A 23021-nucleotide genomic window follows, 5' to 3' on the forward strand; every position below is an offset into this window, starting at 1 on the left:
TGGTTCCAGTGTGTGTGTCTAATCAGAGAGGAGCTGGTTCCAGTGTGTGTGTCTAATCAGTGAGGAGCCAGTTCCAGTGTGTGTGTCTAATCAGGGAGGAGCTGGTTCCAGTGTGTGTCTAATCAGTGAGGAGCAGGTTCCAGTGTGTGTATCTAATCAGTGAGGAGCTGGTTCCAGTGTGTGTGTCTAATCAGCGAGAGCTGGTTCCAGTGTGTGTATCTAATCAGCGAGGAACTGGTTCCAGTGTGTGTATCTAATCAGCGAGAGCTGGTTCCAGTGTGTGTATCTAATCAGGGAGGAGCTGGTTCCAGTGTGTGTGTCTAATCAGTGAGGACCTGGTTCCAGTGTGTGTGTCTAATCAGTGAGGAGTCGGTTCCAGTGTGTGTGTCTAATCAGTGAGGAGCTGGTTCCAGTGTGCGTGTCTAATCAGTGAGGAGCCGGTTCCAGTGTGTGTGTCTAATCAGTGAGGAGCTGGTTCCAGTGTGTGTGTCTAATCAGTGAGGAGCTGGTTCCAGTGTGTGTGTCTAATCAGTGAGGAGCTGGTTCCAGTGTGTGTGTCTAATCAGTGAGGAGCCGGTTCCAGTGTGTGTGTCTAATCAGTGAGGATCTGGTTCCAGTGTGTGTGTCTAATCAGTGAGGAGCTGATTCCAGTGTGTATGTCTAATCAGCGAGGAGCTGGTTCCAGTGTGTGTATCTAATTAGTGAGGAGCTGGTTCCAGTGTGTGTGGGAAAATCAGTGAGGAGATGGTTCCAGTGTCTGTGTCTAATCAGTGAAGAGGAGGTTCCAGTGTGCGTGGGAAAATCAGTGAGGAGCAGTTTCCAGTGTGTGTATCTAATCAGGGAGGAGCTGGTTCCAGTGTGTGTGTCTAATCAGAGAGGAGCTGGTTCCAGTGTGTGTGTCTAATCAGTGAGGAGCTGGTTCCAGTGTGTGTGTCTAATCAGGGAGAAGCTGGTTCCAGTGTGTGTGTCTAATCAGTGAGGAGCTGGTTCCAGTGTGTGTGTCGATTCACTGAGGAGCTGGTTCCAGTGTGTGTATCTAATCAGGGAGGAGCTGGTTCCAGTGTGTGTATTTAATCAGAGAGGAGCTGGTTCCAGTGTGTGTGTCTAATCAGTGAGGAGCTGGTTCCAGTGTGTGTGTCTAATCAGTGAGGAGCTGATTCCAGTGTGTGTGTCTGATCAGTGAGGAGCTGGTTCCAGTGTGTGTGTCTAATCAGTGAGGAGCTGGTTCCAGTGTGTGTACCTAATCAGTGAGGAGCTGGTTCCAGTGTGTGTGTCTGATCAGTGAGGAGCTGGGTCCAGTGCGTGTGTCTAATCAGTGAGGAGCTGATTCCAGTGTGTGTGTCTAATCAGTCAGGAGCTGGTTCCAGTGTGTGTATCTAATCAGTGAGGAGCTGGTTCCAGTGTGTGTGGGAAAATCAGTGAGGAGCTGGTTCCAGTGTCTGTGTCTAATCAGTGAAGAGGAGGTTCCAGTGTGCGTGGTAAAATCAGTGAGGAGCAGTTTCCAGTGTGTGTATCTAATCAGTGAGGAGCAGTTTCCAGTGTGTGTATCTAATCAGGGAGGAGCTGGTTCCAGTGTGTGTGTCTAATCAGAGAGGAGCTGGTTCCAGTGTGTGTGTCTAATCAGTGAGGAGCTGGTTCCAGTGTGTGTGTCTAATCAGGGAGAAGCTGGTTCCAGTGTGTGTGTTTAATCAGTGAGGAGCTGGTTCCAGTGTGTGTGTCGATTCAGTGAGGAGCTGCTTCCAGTGTGTGTGTCTAATCAGTGAGGAGCTGGTTCCAGTGTGTGTGTCTAATCAGTGAGGAGCTGATTCCAGTATGTGTGTCTAATCAGTGAGGAGCTGGTTCCAGTGTGTGTATCTAATCAGTGAGGAGCCGGTTCCAGTGTGTGTGTCTAATCAGAGAGGAGCTGGTTCCAGTGTGTGTCTCTAATCAGTGAGGAGCTGGTTCCAGTGTGTGTGTCTAATCAGTGAGGAGCTGGTTCCAGTGTGTGTGTGTCTAATCAGTGAGGAGCTGGTTCCAGTGTGTGTCTCTAATCAGTGAGGAGCTGGTTCCAGTGTGTGTGTCTAATCAGTGAGGAGCTGGTTACAGTGTGTGTGTGTCTAATCAGTGAGGAGCTGGTTCCAGTGTGTGTGGGAAAATCAGTGAGGAGCTGGTTCCAGTGTGTGTATCTAATCAGGGAGGAGCTGGTTCCATTGTGTGTGTCTATTCAGTGAGGAGCTGGTTCCAGTGTGTGTGTCTAATCAGAGAGGAGCTGGTTCCAGTGTGTGTGTCTAATCAGTGAGGAGCCAGTTCCAGTATGTGTGTCTAATCAGAGAGGAGCTGGTTCCAGTGTGTGTCTAATCAGTGAGGAGCAGGTTCCAGTGTGTGTACCTAATCAGCGAGGAACTGGTTCCAGTGTGTGTATCTAATCAGCGAGAGCTGGTTCCAGTGTGTGTATCTAATCAGGGAGGAGCTGGTTCCAGTGTGTGTGTCTAATCAGTGAGGACCTGGTTCCAGTGTGTGTGTCTAATCAGTGAGGAGTCGGTTCCAGTGTGTGTGTCTAATCAGTGAGGTGCTGGTTCCAGTGTGCGTGTCTAATCAGTGAGGAGCCGGTTCCAGTGTGTGTGTCTAATCAGTGAGGAGCTGGTTCCAGTGTGTGTGTCTAATCAGTGAGGATCTGGTTCCAGTGTGTGTGTCTAATCAGTGAGGAGCTGATTCCAGTGTGTATGTCTAATCAGTGAGGAGCTGGTTCCAGTGTGTGTATCTAATCATTGAGGAGCTGGTTCCAGTGTGTGTGGGAAAATCAGTGAGGAGATGGTTCCAGTGTCTGTGTCTAATCAGTGAAGAGGAGGTTCCAGTGTGCGTGGGAAAATCAGTGAGGAGCAGTTTCCAGTGTGTGTATCTAATCAGGGAGGAGCTGGTTCCAGTGTGTGTGTCTAATCAGAGAGGAGCTGGTTCCAGTGTGTGTGTCTAATCAGTGAGGAGCTGGTTCCAGTGTGTGTGTCTAATCAGGGAGAAGCTGGTTCCAGTATGTGTGTCTAATCAGCGAGGAGCTGGTTCCAGTATGTGTGTCGATTCAGTGAGGAGCTGGTTCCAGTGGGTGTATCTAATCAGGGAGGAGCTGGTTCCAGTGTGTGTATTTAATCAGAGAGGAGCTGGTTCCAGTGTGTGTGTCTAATCAGTGAGGAGCTGGTTCCAGTGTGTGTGTCTAATCAGTGAGGAGCTGATTCCAGTGTGTGTGTCTAATCAGTGAGGAGCTGGTACCAGTGTGTGTATCTAATCAGTGAGGAGCCGGTTCCAGTGTGTGTGACTAATCAGAGAGGAGCTGGTTCCAGTGTGTGTGTCTAATCAGTGAGGAGCTGGTTCCAGTGTGTGTGTCTAATCAGTGAGGAGCTGGTTCCAGTGTGTGGATCTAATCAGTGAGGAGCTGGTTCCAGTGTGTGTGGGAAAATTAGTGAGGAGCTGGTTCCAGTGTGTGTATCTAATCAGGCAGGAGCTGGTTCCAGTGTGTGTGTGTCTATTCAGTGAGGAGCTGGTTCCAGTGTGTGTGTCTAATCAGTGAGGAGCTGATTCCAGTGTGTGTGTCTAATCAGTGAGGAGCTGGTTCCAGTGTGTGTATCTAATCAGTGAGGAGCCGGTTCCAGTGTGTGTGTCTAATCAGAGAGGAGCTGGTTCCAGTGTGTGTGTCTAATCAGTGAGGAGCAGATTCCAGTGTGTGTGTCTAATCAGTTTATAAGCTGGTTCCAGTCTGTGTGTCTAATCAGTGAGGAGCTGGTTCCAGTGTGTGTGTCTAATCAGTGAGGAGCCGGTTCCAGTGTGTGTGTCTAATCAGTGAGGAGCTGGTTCCAGTGTGTGTGTCTAATCAGTGAGGAGCTCGTTCCAGTGTGTGTGTCTAATCAGTGAGGAGCTGGTTCCAGTGTGTGTGGGAACATCAGTGAGGAGCTGGTTCCAGTGTCTGTGTCTAATCAGTGAAGAGGAGGTTCCAGTGTGCGTGGTAAAATCAGTGAGGAGCAGTTTCCAGTGTGTGTATCTAATCAGTGAGGAGCAGTTTCCAGTGTGTGTATCTAATCAGGGTGGAGCTGGTTCCAGTGTGTGTGTCTAATCAGAGAGGAGCTAGATCCAGTGTCTGTATCTAATCAGTGAGGAGCTGGTTCCAATGTGTGTGTCTAATCAGTGAGGAGCTGGTTCCAGTGTGTGTGTCTAATCAGTGAGGAACTGGTTCCAGTGTGTGTATCTAATCAGTGAGGAGCTGGTTCCAATGTGTGTACCTAATCAGGGAGGAGCTGGTTCCAGTGTGTGTATTTAATCAGAGAGGAGCTGGTTCCAGTGTGTGTGTCTAATCAGTGAGGAGCTGGTTCCAGTGTGTGTGTCTAATCAGTGAGGAGCTGATTCCAGTATGTGTGTCTAATCAGTGAGGAGCTGGTTCCAGTGTGTGTATCTAATCAGTGAGGAGCCGGTTCCAGTGTGTGTGTCTAATCAGAGAAGAGCTGTTTCTAGTGTGTGTGTCTAATCAGTGAGGAGCTGGTTCCAGTGTGTGTGTCTAATCAGTGAGGAGCTGGTTCCAGTGTGTGTGTGTCTAATCAGTGAGGCGCTGGTTCCAGTGTGTGTGGGAAAATCAGTGAGGAGCTGGTTCCAGTGTGTGTATCTAATCAGGGAGGAGCTGGTTCCAGTGTGTGTGTCTATTCAGTGAGGAGCTGGTTCCAGTGTGTGTGTCTAATCAGAGAGGAGCTGGTTCCAGTGTGTGTGTCTAATCAGTGAGGAACCAGTTCCAGTGTGTGTGTCTAATCAGGGAGGAGCTGGTTCCAGTGTGTGTCTAATCAGTGAGGAGCAGGTTCCAGTGTGTGTATCTAATCAGTGAGGAGCTGGTTCCAGTGTGTGTGTCTAATCAGCGAGAGCTGGTTCCAGTGTGTGTATCTAATCAGCGAGGAACTGGTTCCAGTGTGTGTATCTAATCAGCGAGAGCTGGTTCCAGTGTGTGTATCTAATCAGGGAGGAGCTGGTTCCAGTGTGTGTGTCTAATCAGTGAGGACCTGGTTCCAGTGTGTGTGTCTAATCAGTGAGGAGTCGGTTCCAGTGTGTGTGTCTAATCAGTGAGGAGCTGGTTCCAGTGTGCGTGTCTAATCAGTGAGGAGCCGGTTCCAGTGTGTGTGTCTAATCAGTGAGGAGCTGGTTCCAGTGTGTGTGTCTAATCAGTGAGGAGCTGGTTCCAGTGTGTGTGTCTAATCAGTGAGGAGCTGGTTCCAGTGTGTGTGTCTAATCAGTGAGGAGCCGGTTCCAGTGTGTGTGTCTAATCAGTGAGGAGCCGGTTCCAGTGTGTGTGTCTAATCAGTGAGGATCTGGTTCCAGTGTGTGTGTCTAATCAGTGAGGAGCTGATTCCAGTGTGTATGTCTAATCAGCGAGGAGCTGGTTCCAGTGTGTGTATCTAATCAGTGAGGAGCTGGTTCCAGTGTGTGTGGGAAAATCAGTGAGGAGATGGTTCCAGTGTCTGTGTCTAATCAGTGAAGAGGAGGTTCCAGTGTGCGTGGGAAAATCAGTGAGGAGCAGTTTCCAGTGTGTGTATCTAATCAGGGAGGAGCTGGTTCCAGTGTGTGTGTCTAATCAGAGAGGAGCTGGTTCCAGTGTGTGTGTCTAATCAGTGAGGAGCTGGTTCCAGTGTGTGTGGCTAATCAGGGAGAAGCTGGTTCCAGTGTGTGTGTCTAATCAGTGAGGAGCTGGTTCCAGTGTGTGTGTCGATTCAGTGAGGAGCTGGTTCCAGTGTGTGTATCTAATCAGGGAGGAGCTGGTTCCAGTGTGTGTATTTAATCAGAGAGGAGCTGGTTCCAGTGTGTGTGTCTAATCAGTGAGGAGCTGGTTCCAGTGTGTGTGTCTAATCAGTGAGGAGCTGATTCCAGTGTGTGTGTCTGATCAGTGAGGAGCTGGTTCCAGTGTGTGTGTCTAATCAGTGAGGAGCTGGTTCCAGTGTGTGTACCTAATCAGTGAGGAGCTGGTTCCAGTGTGTGTGTCTGATCAGTGAGGAGCTGGGTCCAGTGTGTGTGTCTAATCAGTGAGGAGCTGATTCCAGTGTGTGTGTCTAATCAGTCAGGAGCTGGTTCCAGTGTGTGTATCTAATCAGTGAGGAGCTGGTTCCAGTGTGTGTGGGAAAATCAGTGAGGAGCTGGTTCCAGTGTGTGTATCTAATCAGGGAGGAGCTGGTTCCAGTGTGTGTGTCTAATCAGAGAGGAGCTGGTTCCAGTGTGTGTGTCTAATCAGTGAGGAGCTGGTTCCAGTGTGTGTGTCTAATCAGGGAGAAGCTGGTTCCAGTGTGTGTGTTTAATCAGTGAGGAGCTGGTTCCAGTGTGTGTGTCGATTCAGTGAGGAGCTGCTTCCAGTGTGTGTGTCTAATCAGTGAGGAGCTGGTTCCAGTGTGTGTGTCTAATCAGTGAGGAGCTGATTCCAGTATGTGTGTCTAATCAGTGAGGAGCTGGTTCCAGTGTGTGTATCTAATCAGTGAGGAGCCGGTTCCAGTGTGTGTGTCTAATCAGAGAGGAGCTGGTTCCAGTGTGTGTCTCTAATCAGTGAGGAGCTGGTTCCAGTGTGTGTGTCTAATCAGTGAGGAGATGGTTCCAGTGTGTGTGTGTCTAATCAGTGAGGAGCTGGTTCCAGTGTGTGTCTCTAATCAGTGAGGAGCTGGTTCCAGTGTGTGTGTCTAATCAGTGAGGAGCTGGTTCCAGTGTGTGTGTGTCTAATCAGTGAGGAGCTGGTTCCAGTGTGTGTGGGAAAATCAGTGAGGAGCTGGTTCCAGTGTGTGTATCTAATCAGGGAGGAGTTGGTTCCATTGTGTGTGTCTATTCAGTGAGGAGCTGGTTCCAGTGTGTGTGTCTAATCAGAGAGGAGCTGGTTCCAGTGTGTGTGTCTAATCAGTGAGGAGCCAGTTCCAGTATGTGTGTCTAATCAGAGAGGAGCTGGTTCCAGTGTGTGTCTAATCAGTGAGGAGCAGGTTCCAGTGTGTGTATCTAATCAGCGAGGAACTGGTTCCAGTGTGTGTATCTAATCAGCGAGAGCTGGTTCCAGTGTGTGTATCTAATCAGGGAGGAGCTGGTTCCAGTGTGTGTGTCTAATCAGTGAGGACCTGGTTCCAGTGTGTGTGTCTAATCAGTGAGGAGTCGGTTCCAGTGTGTGTGTCTAATCAGTGAGGAGCTGGTTCCAGTGTGCGTGTCTAATCAGTGAGGAGCCGGTTCCAGTGTGTGTGTCTAATCAGTGAGGAGCTGGTTCCAGTGTGTGTGTCTAATCAGTGAGGAGCTGGTTCCAGTGTGTGTGTCTAATCAGTGAGGAGCTGGTTCCAGTGTGTGTGTCTAATCAGTGAGGAGCCGGTTCCAGTGTGTGTCTAATCAGTGAGGATCTGGTTCCAGTGTGTGAGTCTAATCAGTGAGGAGCTGATTCCAGTGTGTATGTCTAATCAGTGAGGAGCTGGTTCCAGTGTGTGTATCTAATCATTGAGGAGCTGGTTCCAGTGTGTGTGGGAAAATCAGTGAGGAGATGGTTCCAGTGTCTGTGTCTAATCAGTGAAGAGGAGGTTCCAGTGTGCGTGGGAAAATCAGTGAGGAGCAGTTTCCAGTGTGTGTATCTAATCAGGGAGGAGCTGGTTCCAGTGTGTGTGTCTAATCAGAGAGGAGCTGGTTCAAGTGTGTGTGTCTAATCAGTGAGGAGCTGGTTCCAGTGTGTGTGTCTAATCAGGGAGAAGCTGGTTCCAGTATGTGTGTCTAATCAGTGAGGAGCTGGTTCCAGTATGTGTGTCGATTCAGTGAGGAGCTGGTTCCAGTGGGTGTATCTAATCAGGGAGGAGCTGGTTCCAGTGTGTGTATTTAATCAGAGAGGAGCTGGTTCCAGTGTGTGTGTCTAATCAGTGAGGAGCTGGTTCCAGTGTGTGTGTCTAATCAGTGAGGAGCTGATTCCAGTGTGTGTGTCTAATCAGTGAGGAGCTGGTACCAGTGTGTGTATCTAATCAGTGAGGAGCCGGTTCCAGTGTGTGTGACTAATCAGAGAGGAGCTGGTTCCAGTGTGTGTGTCTAATCAGTGAGGAGCTGGTTCCAGTGTGTGTGTCTAATCAGTGAGGAGCTGGTTCCAGTGTGTGGATCTAATCAGTGAGGAGCTGGTTCCAGTGTGTGTGGGAAAATTAGTGAGGAGCTGGTTCCAGTGTGTGTATCTAATCAGGCAGGAGCTGGTTCCAGTGTGTGTGTGTCTATTCAGTGAGGAGCTGGTTCCAGTGTGTGTGTCTAATCAGTGAGGAGCTGATTCCAGTGTGTGTGTCTAATCAGTGAGGAGCTGGTTCCAGTGTGTGTATCTAATCAGTGAGGAGCCGGTTCCAGTGTGTGTGTCTAATCAGAGAGGAGCTGGTTCAAGTGAGTGTGTCTAATCAGTGAGGAGCAGATTCCAGTGTGTGTGTCTAATCAGTTTATAAGCTGGTTCCAGTCTGTGTGTCTAATCAGTGAGGAGCTGGTTCCAGTGTGTGTGTCTAATCAGTGAGGAGCCGGTTCCAGTGTGTGTGTCTAATCAGTGAGGAGCTGGTTCCAGTGTGTGTGTCTAATCAGTGAGGAGCTCGTTCCAGTGTGTGTGTCTAATCAGTGAGGAGCTGGTTCCAGTGTGTGTGTCTAATCAGTGAGGAGCTGGTTCCAGTGTGTGTATCTAATCAGTGAGGAGCTGGTTCCAATGTGTGTATCTAATCAGGGAGGAGGTGGTTCCAGTGTGTGTACTTAATCAGAGAGGAGCTGGTTCCAGTGTGTGTGTCTAATCAGTGAGGATCTGGTTCCAGTGTGTGTGTCTAATCAGTGAGGAGCTGGTTCCAGTGTGTGTGTCTAATCAGTGAGGAGCCGGTTCCAGTGTGTGTGTCTAATCAGTGAGGAGCTGGTTCCAGTGTGTGTGTCTAATCAGTGAGGAGCTCGTTCCAGTGTGTGTGTCTAATCAGTGAGGAGCTGGTTCCAGTGTGTGTGTCTTATCAGTGAGGAGCTGGGTCCAGTGTATGTGTCTAATCAGTGAGGAGCTGATTCCAGTGTGTGTGTCAATTCAGTGAGGAGCTGGTTCCAGTGTGTGTATCTAATCAGTGAGGAGCTGGTTCCAGTGTGTGTGGGAAAATCAGTGAGGAGCTAGTTCCAGTGTCTGTGTCTAATCTGTGAAGAGGAGGTTCCAGTGTGCGTGGGAAAATCAGTGAGGAGCAGTTTCCAGTGTGTGTATCTAATCAGTGAGGAGCAGTTTCCAGTGTGTGTATCTAATCAGGGAGGAGCTGGTTCCAGTGTGTGTGTCTAATCAGAGAGGAGCTGGTTCCAGTGTGTGTGTCCAATCAGTGAGGAGCTGGTTCCAGTGTGTGTATCTAATCAGTGAGGAGCTGGTTCCAGTGTGTGTGTCTAATCAGTGAGGAGCTGGTTCCAGTGTGTGTGTGTCTAATCAGTGAGGAGCTGTTTCCAGTGTGTGTGTCTAATCAGTGAGGAGCTGATTCCATTGTGTGTGTCTAATCAGTGAGGAGCTGGTTCCAGTGTGTGTATCTAATCAGTGAGGAGCCGGTTCCAGTGTGTGTGTCTAATCAGTGAGGAGCTGGTTCCAGTGTGTGTGTCTATTCAGGGAGAAGCTGGTTCCAGTGTGTGTGTCTAATCAGTGAGGAGCTGGTTCCAGTGTGTGTGTCGATTCAGTGAGGAGCTGGTTCCAGTGTGTGTGTCTAATCAGTGAGGAGCTGGTTCCAGTGTGTGTATCTAATCAGTGAGTAGCTGGTTCCAATGTGTGTATCTAATCAGGGAGGAGCTGGTTCCAGTTGTGTGGGTAATCAGTGAGGAGCTGGTTCCAGTTTGTGTGTGTAATCAGTGAGGAGCTGGTTCAATTTGTGTGGGTAATCAGTGAGGAGCTGGTTCCAGTTTGTGTGGGTAATCAGTGAGGAGCTGGTTCCAGTTGTGTGGGTAATCAGTGAGGAGCTGGTTCCAGTGTGTGTATCTAATCAGTGAGGAGCTGGTTCCAGTGTGTGTATCTAATCAGTGAGGAGCTGGTTCCAGTTTGTGTGGGTAATCAGTGAGGAGCTGGTTCCAGTTTGTGTGGGTAATCAGTGAGGAGCTGGTTCCAGTTTGTGTGGGTAATCAGTGAGGAGCTGGTTCCAGTTGTGTGGGTAATTAATGAGGAGCTGGTTCCAGTTGTGTGGGTAATCAGTGAGTAGCTGGTTCCAGTTTGTGTGGGTAATCAGTGAGGAGCTGGTTCCAGTTTGTGTGGGTAATCAGTGAGGAGCTGGTTCCAGTTTGTGTGGGTAATCAGTGAAGAGCCAGTTCAGTTTGTGTGGGTAATCAGTGTGGAGCTGGTTCCAGTGTGTGTGTTTAATCAGTGAAGAGCTGGTTCCAGTTGTGTGGGTAATCAGTGAGGAGCTGGTTCAAGTTTGTGTGGGTAATCAGTGAAGAGCTGGTTCCAGTTGTGTGGTTAATCAGTGAGGAGCTGGTTCCAGTGTGTGTGTTTAATCAGTGAGGAGCTGGTTCCAGTTTGTGTGGGTAATCAGTGAAGAGCTGGTTCCAGTTGTATGGGTAATCAGTGAGGAGCTGGTTCCAGTGTGTGTGGGTAATCAGTGAGGAGCTGGTTCCAGTGTGTGTGTTTAATCAGTGAGGAGCTGGTTCCAGTTTGTGTGGGTAATCAGTGAAGAGCTGGTTCCAGTTGTGTGGGTAATCAGTGAGGAGCTGGTTCCAGTTTGTGTGGGTAATCAGTGAGGAGCTGGTTCCAGTTGTGTGGGTAATCAGTGAGGAGCTGGTTCCAGTTGTGTGGGTAATCAGTGAGGAGCTGGTTCCAGTGTGTGTGTTTAATCAGTGAGGAGCTGGTTCCAGTTGTGTGGGTAATCAGTGAGGAGCTGGTTCCAGTTGTGTGGGTAATCAGTGAGGAGCTGGTTCCAGTTGTGTGGGTAATCAGTGAGGAGCTGGTTCCAGTGTGTGTGTTTAATCAGTGAGGAGCTGGTTCCAGTTTGTGTGGGTAATCAGTGAAGAGCTGGTTCCAGTTGTGTGGGTAATCAGTGAGGAGCTGGTTCCAGTTTGTGTGGGTAATCAGTGAGGAGCTGGTTCCAGTGTGTGTGGGTAATCAGTGAGGAGCTGGTTCTGTTTGTGTGGGTAATCAGTGAGGAGCAGGTTCCAGTTTGTGTGGGTAATCAGTGAAGAGCTGGTTCCAGTTTGTGTGTCTAATCAGTGAGAAGCTGATTCCAGTGTGTGTGACTAATCAGTGAGGAGCTGGTTCCAGTGTGTGTGTCTAATCAGTGAGGAGCTGGTTCCAGTGTGTGTGTCTAATCAGTGAGGAGCTGGTTCCAGTGTGTGTGTCTCATCAGTGAGGAGCTGGTTCCAGTTTGTGTGTCTATCAGTGAGGAGCTGGTTCCAGTGTGTGTGTCTAATCAGTGAGGAGCTGGTTCCAGTGTGTGTGTCTAATCAGTGAGGAGCTGGTTCCAGTGCTCCCCCTAAAATCTTGAAAAAGTTGAATGAAAGACCCCTGATCTTTGTAGATTCCAGGGAAGAAAAATCGTTGAATGTTTACTGTCACCTTATAATTTAAACACTTAGGGTCCAGGTATCATTCTGGTAAATGTGTGACGCACGCCCTTTGTTTCATCAGCAAATATATCCCCTTTGTGACGATTGGAACATTTTAGGAATATTGGCTTCTAAATATTGGGACAATTTAAGGGTTGAAAGCCTGGGGTTAGAATGTGTTTGCAGTGGGCAGGGTTTTAAAAAGAATTTTGTTTTGTTTCTCGGAAAAGCTGGTGAAATTGACCAAGGAATGTGTTTATCAGTCTGGGTTAATGCATAGTGGTTTGCCTGGGGAGGTCCCTGGGGAGTTACTGTGCTTTTGCAGCCCACAGAAATAATTTATTTTTTTGCTTGGGGGGGGAGATGTGGTCATTGCTGGATGGAGCCAAGGAATGCAGAGACACATTTTGAGAAGCTGTGGAGCAAGGCAGTTTGGGAGAAAGCTGTGGGGAGAGACATGGTTTTGGAGAAACATCTTTTGGAAGTGAAATCTGATCTGGCAACCCTTGTGTTTTTAGACCACAAATAAAGGCAGTTTTCTTTCCCAGTAAGATAAGGAAAAAAATAGTCATAATATTTTAAAAGTGGAGCATTCTTGTTTGAAGACAAGGAAGAGGCTGAAAAAACCGAATTGAAGCAGTTATTTGAAGACAGTCAGCCAGAGACCGAAGGGGTTCTAACAAGAGCGAGTATATGTTCTGTAACTCAAGTATTACTTTATACCCTGCTAATTTTAAGGTGGATTAAGAACTGTATGTTTCTTTTCTTGTTGTTTAATGGGAAAAATTATAGTTGTGTTAAGTGGTAATTGGAAGCTGTTTATTTGGGGTATGAAGTTAAAAGTTTAATATTGTATTCCTAACAAAGCTTTTGTTTTATAAATACCAAAGCCGTACTTTTTTTCATGCAATCACTCCTGGAGCAAATCGTAACAGTCTTAAAATAAACTAAAATATTGGGGTTTTGGTCCCATATCTTAGCCACTGTTGGGGTCTGGTCTGGCATTGTAATACCTCATTTAAGTCATCAAAAATACAGTGAATAGTCGAGGCCTCTTCTGGGACACCACTATCACATCCAGCCAATTAGAGTTGGCATTCTCCCTACTCTCTGTCTCCTGCTGCTGATCAATAATTTGCCTTCAATCCATCAGCTTTAACTCTACCTAAGTTTCTTATGAATGTCTTCAGCAAATGCCTTCTAAAAATCTATCGACGTAACATCCACAAACATTTCACTGTCTATTACTTTAGCCATCTCTTTAAAAAGTTTAATCACGTTTGTATTGTTTTACCTACCCGTTACAGATCCACGCTGGCTCTCTCCAGCTTACAATTTTCAATGTGTTCGGTCAGCTTACTCTCAATTATAAACTCAAGTAATTTACCCACAACAGATGTTGCACTAACTGGTCCATAATCCCTTGATTTCCCCCTCTCACTTTCTTAAATATAACAGAGACTTGTAGAATTTTTCCAAATTTCAAACCGTGTGGACCTTGGTAGATTATCGTTCAGACGTTTACAATGTTCCCACCTACTTCCTTTAAAATCCAATAACGGAAACCGTCTGATTGTGGGGATTTGTCATTCTTTAGGGCCATTGTTTTCTCCATCACTGTAAATTTATTCCTGTTAATTTTGTTAAATACTGATACAGAGTAAATAAATATTCAACATATTCACCATTTTTTCATTCACAATATCACCATGAGCGGTTTTTAAGTAACCAACATTGCTCCTGACCATAGAAAACCCACTTTTCCGAATATAATCGGGGATGGTTTTGTGTTGATTTTAATTTTTTTGCCAGTTTTAATTCATACTCTCTTTTTATAGCTTTTATTATCTGTTTAGTTACCCATTGTTGTTTTTTATATCTTTCTCATTCACTGGAGTCTGTGCTTTTTTTTGTAGTTTTGTCTGATGATTCTTTGAGTTTTATGTTGTCTCTTGCCTACTTAGTTTTCCATGGCTGTCTTTATAGGTAAGTAGAGCTCTTTCCTTTGGGGTATAAACTGGTTCTGCATCACATTAAAGAATTTTTTGACTCCCTTTCTGTTTATTATCTAGTCTGTTTATTCCAATCCATATGAAAGTTAAAATATCCCATTAAACACACACTGCTTTTACTACATGCTTGTCTAATATCTACACTTAGAAAATCGAGCACATCACAGCTGCTACAAGAGGCCTTGTACACAACTCCCGCTACTGACAGAAATACTTTTCAATTTCTTAATTTTGTCCAGGAAGTCTCCACTTCCTGTTCACCTCTCGTTATATCCTCACTTACCATTGAAGTAATTTAATCCTTAATCATTAAAACCAGTTCTCTCATTTGGCCATTTTCCCGATCTTTCTTGAAAACATTATGTGACATCTTCTAGTGGTGGCTAGGAGGTGAACATCGCACACGCGGTGGCTCCCACCTGGGGATTTAGTTTTTTGGCCATTTCCGACGGGTTAATGGGTGATTTTTGGGAAGAAATTGGTGCAGTATGATAGAATAAGATCTCCTCTTGCGAGTGATGTCTGGTGGATACAATACAAATTAGGCAAGGGATCTTCGTTGGATTCAGAATGTCCTCGAACCCCAGAAGGGGAGAAAATTGCAGAGGTATCTGTGGTATCGATACCCCCCCTCAGTGGACGACCGAGAAGATGGTGGACTTAACAAGCAAATTTAGGAAGCAGCGACAGTTGGTCGCTGAGGATCTGGTGAAGACAATTGATGGGGGCTGTGGCACCTATTTGAGAGTCCTTGGCTGCAGCTGGTTACCTGGGGGTGTCTTTTTGTTCTGCAAGACGAGGTTAAACTGAGGTTTTTGTTTTCTTTGGAGTGGAGTGGGGGGCGGGGGGAGGGGGGGTGTTATCAGGTTTTCGGTGAGTTGTTTGTCTGGGGTCTGGTGGTGATGGGCTGAGAGGGGGAGGGGGAGGAGGTTGAAGAAGGGTAGTTGGTTGACAATGACGGTTCCTTTGTTTTTGAACAGGCTTGATGGGGGTGCTGGCAGCCATCTTGTGTGGGCTTGGAGCCGGCACAGGTTGGGGCCCTGCTGGATTGCCTCACAGGGGGGGAAATGGCTGATCCTCGGAGGGTGGGGGGGGGGGTGGATCAGAGACCCCTATTTGGTTGGTTACATGGAATGTGAGGGGGTTAAATGGCCCAGTTAAAAGATCCCGGGTGTTTGCCCACCTGAGAAGTTTGAAAGCTGATGTGTATTTTTTACAGGAGATCTAACTGAGGGTCCAAGGTCAAACAAGGCTACGGTAAAGATGGGTGCGGCAAGTGTATCACTCATCAAGTTTTGATGTTAGGACATTGGGCGGGGGGGGGGGGCTGCTGATTAACAAGAGGTCGCTTTTTATACAGTTAACATTTTAGTAGACTCAGGAGGGAGGTACCGTTAGTGTTAGCGGGCACGCCAGTGGTTTTGGTCAACGTGTATGCACCAAATTGTGATAACACAGAATTCATTAAGCAGGTGTTGGTACCTATTCCAGATCTCGACTCACATGAGTTAATTATAGGGCGGGGGGACTTCAGTTGAGTTCTGGATCCTAGGCTGGATCGGTTGATTACCAAGTCCTTCACTACATCGGAGGTGCCAAAGGATTTGTTGGTGTTCATGGATCAGATGGGGAAGGGGGCAGGGCAGACCCGTGGACATTTAGGTGTCCAAGCTATCAGGAGTTTTCTTTCTTTGCCCATGTCCATCGGCTTTACTCCCAGATTGATTATTTTTGTGGATCGTTATATTGGATCATGTCCCACATTATGTGGACCTGTTGTTGGAGCCAGGCTGCCGTCAACGACTCCCATGGAGGTTGGACACTGTTTTTTGCTGATAAGGGGTTTTGCGAGCGAATATCCTCTCTTTTGGGGCGGTATGTAGAGTTTAACATGAACAAGGAGGTTTCGCCTTCCACACCCTCGCCTTCCACACCCTGGGAAGCATTGAAGGTGGCTCTTAGGGAGAGATAATTTTATGTAAGTGTATAGGGATAAATTTGGGAGGGTGGAGAGGCAGATATGGTGAATTCCCTCCTTGAGGTGGATGCCAATACTCGATTGCCTCACTTCCAGTGTCGGCCATGGAGTGAGTGGTCACGCACAGGACATCTCCGGTTCAAAGGCGTTATTTGAGCTCTTTTTACCTGTAAGCGGGGAATTTTGACAGAAGAGTGTAGCTGAAGGTGTGGAACAGAAGTTACCCCTGGGAGTGGCATGTCTACTGGTTATTAGAACCGTAGAAGAAGATTAAAGACCTGGCCAAGGAACTGAACGAGACCTGTGGCGCAGCAACAATTGGAAAGGTGGCGGAGGGGGAAGGGTTGTCGCATGCTGGAAAATCCCATATGGAACAGTTGATGGCGTTTATCAAAGAGGAGTTCCGGCAACAGCGAAATGAGATGCTGGAAGATCGATCGAAAGCCATTGAAGGAGCGGTAGCACCCATGAAATGCTCGATGGAGAGAGTTGAGAATTGCTTTGAGGCACAGAGGTCGCAGATCCGAGAGATTGAGAAGGTGATGTCTGAACACAGTGATCGGGTGGTGGTATTGGAGGCGGAGGTGGGGCTCCTGGGGGACCTTTGCAAGTCACTATGAGCAAAGGTATAGAAGCAGGAGAATAGATCCAGAAGGCTGAACCTGCGTATCATTGACTTGCCTGAGGGTGTGGAAGGCACAAGTGCCACAAGATACATCTCAAGAATGCTGGCGGGGCTGGTGGTTGAGGGGTTGCTGGACAAGGCCCCGGAAGTGGATAGGGCACATAGGTCCCTAAGGCAGAAGCCGAAAGTTGGGGAACCATCATGGGTGATGATTGTGAGGCTCCATAAGTTTGTGGAGAAGGAGAAGTTCCTGCAGTGGGCCAGGGAGAAGCAAATCTGTGAATGGGAGGAGAACAGGGTCCAAATCTATCAGGACATTGGAAAGGAACTGCAAAATGGCGTTCAACTAGGTTCAACGGGTTCAACTAGGCCAAAGCGGTTCTATGCCGAAGGCAGATCAAGTTTGGGGTACTGTACCAGGCAAAACTGTGGAAGTACTATTTTGAAACCCCAGAGGAGGCCAATAACTTTAGCGGAGATCATAAACATGGGGTGGAACTGAACGTTGATGGGACTCGGAGGAGCTGAAACACAGAATTTTGAAGATGCAGCAAGTGTGGGAGCCGGAGGATGGTTTTCTTTTCTTCTCGGCTGGGGTGATTTTGTCATTGTGATTGTTTGTTAAGGGGCGATAAGTTTGTAACGGGCAACTGCGCACCCCCCCTTCCGCCGTCCTTTAAAACAGAGATGAGGAGGAATTTCTTCAGCCAGACGGTGGTGAATCTGTGGAACTCTTTGCCGAAGGCTGTGGAGGCCAATTCACTGAGTGTCTTTAAGACAGAGTTAGATAGGTTCTTGATTAATAAGGGGATTAGGGGTTATGGGGAGAAGGCAGGAGAATGGAGATGAGAAAAATATCAGCCATGATTAAATGGCGGAGAAGACTCGATGGGCCGTGTGGCCCAATTCTCCTCCCGTGTCTTATGGTCTTATGGAGCGCCGGTGGTGCTAGTGAATGTTTATGCACTGCATTGAGATGACGTGGGGTTCGTGAAGGGGTTCTGTGGAGCGATTTCAGACCTGGACACACATCAGTTGATCATGGGGGGTGATTTTAATTGTTTACTGTAGCCGAAGGTGAATTGGTCGAGTCCTAAGTCAATGGGAAGGTTGAGGATGGCGAAGGAGCTAGGAGAGTTTATGGAAAGGGTGGGAATGGTGGATCTGTGGCGGTTTAGGAATCCAGGGGAAAGGGAGAATTCCTTCTTCTATACGTGTATAAGGTATACTCCAGAATAGATTTTTTTTCTGCGGTGAGTCAAGAGGTGTTGGTGTAGTTGGTGAGGGTGGAGTATGCGGGAACCATGATCTCTGACCATGCACCACATTGGCCAGAGGTTAGACTTAGCTCGAGGCACGAGCAGAGGCTGGGATGGAGGTTAGACTCTGGGCTTATAGTGGACAAGGGGTTCTGTGATAAAGTGCAGTTGGTGATCAAAGACTATATGAAGTTGAATCAGAATGGGGAGGTATCGGCAGTCACATTTTGGGAGGCATTGAAGGCGGTGGTCCTGGGGGAGATAATCTCTTTCAAGGCACACAGTGTTAGGAGAAGGAGGGAGGAGAATGGGCGGTTATTGGATGAGATAGTCGAGGTGGCCAGGAAATATTCAAAGACCCCCACCAAGGAGGGATTGGCGGAGAGAAAGAAGTTGCAGGGGCAGTTTATCAGGCCAATGATGGAGAAGGCTGTGGGGCAGTTATTGAGGGCAAGGGGGGGTGTAGTATGAATATGGAGAGAAGATGAGCCGCATGCTAGCCCATCAGCTACTAGAGAAAACCTGAGAATACGGACAGGGAAGGGGGAGGTAGTGCCAGAGTCAGGAAGATAAATGAAGTGTTCAAGGAATAATGTGAGAAGTTGTATAGGGCTGATCCGGGTGGTGAGGAAGGGGACATAGGGTGGTTTTTGGACGGACTAGAATTTCCACGGCTGGACAACGAGAGAAGACAGGCGCTGGAGGAGCCCTTAGGGTTGAGAGAAGTGATGGATAGCATAAAACGGATGAGGCCCCGGGACCGGACAATTACGTGGCGGAGTTCTATAAGGAGTTTGCGATGGAGTTGGCACCACATTCATTGAGGATGTTTAGCGAGCCACTAGAGATGGGGTAGCTGCAGGAGACGCTGACTCAGGCGTCGATCACGTGGAAGAACCCGCTAGAATGTGGGTCATATAGGCCCAAATCATTGTTAAATGCAGATGGGAAAGCGTTGGCTAAGTTGGTGGCGGGGAGGATGGAAGGATACGTTCCGGGGGTGGTTGCAGAGGACCAAACAGGTTTCGTGAAGGGCAGGCAACTTTCCAGTACTATTAGGTGGTTATTAAATGTGACCATGACCCCACAGGGATGGGTACCGGAGGTAGTGGTCTCCATGGACGCGGAGAAGGTTTTCGACCGGATGGAGTGGAGGTACTTGTTCGAAGTTCTGGGAAGGTTTGAGTTTGGGCCGAAGTTTGTGATGTGGGTGCATCTGCTGTACGTGGCCCCAGTAGCGAGTGTACAGACAATTTAGACGAGTTCACGGAACTTCGGGTTGCCTCGGGGAATGAGGCATGCGTGTCCGCTGTCGCCACTGTTATTCGTGCTGGCAATAGAGCACTTGGAGATGGCCCTTAGGGATCAGCAGAGTGGCAGAGGATTACAAGGGGGAGTAGGGAACACCGGGTCTCGTATGCAGACGACCTGCTACTATTCATATCAGACCCACTAGAGAGTATGGGGAGAATTATGGACATTTAGAGAGGTTCGGGGCCTTTTTGGGCTATAAGCTGAATGTCGGAAAAATTGTGGTGTTTCCAGTGAATAAGGGGGGTCGGGGAGCCAATTTGGGGGTGTTGCCATTTAGGGTAGCGAGGGATAGGTTTAGGTATTTGGGGCTCCAGGTGACAGGGAGTGAGCGACGATACATAAATGCAACCTGACAATGTTAGACAATGGAGGAGGTAAGGGAGGACTTTATGAGATGGGATATGTTACACCTGACACTGGCAGGCAGGGTCCAGGTGGTAAAAATGAATGTTCTGCCAAGGAACCTATTTAGTATTCCAGACTCTCCCAATCTTCATCCCGAAGGCCTTTTTCCTCAAACTGGACGTGGCGATTTCGAAGTTTATATGGGCAGGGAAGGTACCTAGGGTGAAGAGGGCCCAGCTACAGAGGCAGAGGCAGAAAGGGGGATTGGCGCTACCGAATTGCTGCACGTTTATTGAGCGGCGAATGCGGAGAAGGTGAAGTGGTGCTGGGAAGGAGTGCGGTCAGAATTGGTCAGGATGGAGGAGGAGTCCTGTAGGAGGTCCAGCCTGAGGGCCATGGTGAAGGTGGCACTACCGCTCGCACTGAGGAGGTATACGGAGAGCCCAGTTGTACAGTCCACAATTTGGGTGTGGAACCAGTTGAGACGCTCAGGATGGAGGGGATCTCGGTGCTAACACCACTGTGTGGGAACCGCGGGTTTAAACCGGGGGAGACCGATGGAATGTATAGGAGGTGGAGAGCGGTGGGTTGGTGAGGGCAAGGGATCTGTACCTGGAGGAGAGGTTTGCAAGTCTGGAAGAGCAGTGGGAGAGGGTAGAGCTTCCAAAGGGAAGCACATACAGGTATATGCAAGTGAGGGACTTTGCGCGGAAGGAATGGAGAGGGTCTCCCAAACTGCCTGAATATACCTTATTGGAGTGATTGCTGCTCCCTGATGTGGAAAGGGAGGGTAGGATTGGGGATATATGGTGGCTGGAGGAGCAGAGGGGAGTGCAGGTGGTGAAGATGAAGGAAAATGGGACGAGGAGTTGGGGGGGGGGGGGGTGGTAAGGATGGGTGTGTGGAGTGAGACGATGCGTAGGGTGAATTCAACCTCCTTGTGTGCGTAGATGAGTTTGATTCGGTTTAAAGTGGTACATAGGGTGCACATGACTTGGGCGAGGATGAGTGGATTCTTCCAGGAGGTGGCAGCCGAGCGTAAGAAGTGTGGGCAAGGACCAGCAAACCACACACATGTGCTCTGGGACTGTGAGAAGTTGGAAAGACACTGGGAGGGAATGTTTGGGACTTTATCAAAGATTGATGCTTGCCTTCAATGGACAGGGAATCGAATATAAAAACTGGCAAGTCATGCTACAGTTGTATAGAACCTTGGTACGGATCCACTTGGAATATTGGGCACAATTCTGGTCGCCACACTACCAGAAGGATGTGGAGTCTTTGGAGAGAGTGCAGAGGAGGTTTACCAGGATGTTGCCTGGTCTGGAGGGTGTTAGCTATGTGGAGAGGCTGAATAGATTCGGGCTGTTTTCATTAAAAAGACAGAGGTTGAGGGGTGACCTAAAAGAGGTCTACAAAATTATGAGGGGCATGGATAGAGTGGATGGGCAGTGCAGAAGGAGGCCAATCGTCCTATCGAGTCTGCACCAACCCTCTGAAAGAGCACCCCACCTAGGCCCACTCCGTCACCCCATTCCCATAACTTTACCTAAGCATTGGACACTAAGGAGCAATTTAGCATCCGCCTAACCTGCACATATTTGGACTGTCGGAGGGGAGGAAACTGAAGCACTGGAGGAAACCCACGCAGACACTAGGAGAACGTGCAAACTCCACACAAACGGTTAATAGCTGGCTCAGCTATTAATGGGGGCGGGGGGGGGTGGAGGTGGGGATGATCAGTCTTTGGGTCTTCTTTGTGGGGGTGGGAGGTACCTGGGGCTAGGGGGGGGGGGGGGGTAGTCTTGGTGTAAAATTGGGTTGGAATGAGTTGTGTTGTATTGGAGTTGTTTTTGTAACATTGAAAATGTTGTTAGAATCAAAATACCTGACAACCATGCCTCAACAATGGTTCCCATGGCATACCTTTTAGTGAGAAGCTGGTGCCAGTGCTGTGTACTGGTGGAGTTAGCGCCAGTGGCTGAGGAAGCACAAAGGAGGAGGTTCTAGTGTGTGGGAAACATTGGACAGATAATGCCAGTGGTCTGGAGAACCAGTGAGGAGGACAAGGAGCTAACAACACCAATGCATGTGGGTCTGAGACCTGTCACCATTCCCATCCATACTTACTTTGTGACCTTAAAGATCCTGAGCAGTCGTAGTGCTCGAAGTACGCTGATACCAAACGATGTCTCCGGGCGAATCATTGTCCAAACCACGTCAAATATACTGCCGATAATAACCTGCCAGGCAAAGGGAAGAGATAGAGCGACACACTGGGAGACAGATTCAGATTCAATTTCGGTCACAGACTGGGATAAAGCCCAGATTTGAGTCAGGGAGATGCACAGGGATATTGACTGGGTACAGGCTGACAAAGATTCTGGGATAATGGCTGGAATATAGACTGGGGATATCAACTGGGATACAGGCTGAGAAATAGGTTGGAATAAAGACAGATATAGACTGGGATATAGACTGCAATATAGGATAGGACTGTGTGACACAGACTACAATGGACTTGGATAATCACACATTGCTACAATGGTCTCATATTAAGTTAGTCATCGCCAGAGCAATACGGGAGTGCGATCAATTAACACTTTGATTCGTCTGCTACCAGCTGGAGACAGGCATGACTTTTACAGGAGAGTAATGCAAAACAGTCACAAAGTATGCAAGGATCTGATACCAGGCAGAGTCCCAAAATATTGAATGTGACTCTGGGCAGAGACAGTCACACTGCATTATAGGCTAAGATACCAAACACAGTCACACTGTACTTAGGGCCCTGATACCAAACATTGTCACACTGCAGTACAGGCTCTAATTCCATACACAGTCACACTGCATTATAGGCTAAGATACCAAACACAGTCACACTGTACTTAGGGCCCTGATACCAAACATTGTCACACTGCAGTACAGGCTCTAATTCCATACACAGTCACACTGCATTACAGACTCTGAAACCAAACACAGTCATACTGTATTACAGGCTCTGATACTAAACACAGTCACACTGCACGACAGGCCCTGACACCAGAGACGGTCACAGTGCATTACAGGCCATGATACAAAACACAGCCACACTGCAATGCAGGCTCATTTACAAAAGACAGTTACACTGCATTGCAGGCTCTTATACCAGAAAGAGTCATAATGCATTACAAGCTCTGATACCACACACAATGACACTGCATTTCAGGCTCAGATACCAAACACAGTCACACTGCCTTGTAGGCTGATACCAGACATAGTCACGCTGAATTACAGACTCTGATGCCAAACACAGTCATACTGCCTTACAGGCCCCGATCCAAAATAGAGTCACAGTGCATTACAAGCCCTGATACCAGCATGGTAATATTGTGGATAGCACAATTGCTTCACAGCTCCAGGGTCCCAGGTTCAGTTCCGGCTTGGGTCACTGTCTGTGCGGTGTCTGCACATCCTCCCCGTGTGTGCGTGGGTTTCCTCCGGGTTCTCCGGTTTCCTCCCACAGTCCAAAGATGTGCAGTTTAGGTGGATTGGCCATGATAAATTGCCCTTAGTGTCCAAAATTGCCCTTAGTGTTGGGTGGGGTTACTGGGTTATGGGGATAGAGTGGAGGTGTTGACCTTGGGTAGGGTGCTCTTTCCAAGAGCCGGTGCAGACTCGATGGGCCGAATGGCCTCCTTCTGCACTGTAAATTCTATGCTAACCAGACACAGTCACATGGCAGCACAGGCTCTGATACTAGACACAGTCACACAGGCCCTGCTACCAGAGACAGTTACACTACATTACAGGCGCTGATACCAAACACAGTTACACTGCACTACATAGTCTGATACGAGACACGGGCAGGCTGCATTGTAGGCCCTGATAAAAACATAGCCACTCTGCAATGCAGACTCATATATGAGAGACAATTACAGTATATTACATGCTCTGATACCAAACACAGTCACACTGTATTACAGGCTCCTATATGAAACACAGACACCAGATACCTGAGACAG

General features: G+C 48.1%; 1 protein-coding gene across 1 annotated transcript in view; it reads right to left on the reverse strand.

Annotated features, from left to right (window-relative positions):
- Positions 1 to 23021, reverse strand: part of LOC140426708 (probable voltage-dependent R-type calcium channel subunit alpha-1E) — a 1526345-nt gene that overhangs the window by 476136 nt on the left and 1027188 nt on the right. Inside the window, exon 15 of the mRNA XM_072511794.1 lies at positions 21148 to 21260. Coding sequence (XP_072367895.1) covers positions 21148 to 21260 — 113 coding nt within the window. The remainder of the gene's footprint in view (positions 1 to 21147; positions 21261 to 23021) is intronic.

The sequence above is a fragment of the Scyliorhinus torazame genome, chromosome 7 (assembly GCF_047496885.1).
Source record: "Scyliorhinus torazame isolate Kashiwa2021f chromosome 7, sScyTor2.1, whole genome shotgun sequence".
Lineage (NCBI taxonomy): Eukaryota > Metazoa > Chordata > Chondrichthyes > Carcharhiniformes > Scyliorhinidae > Scyliorhinus > Scyliorhinus torazame.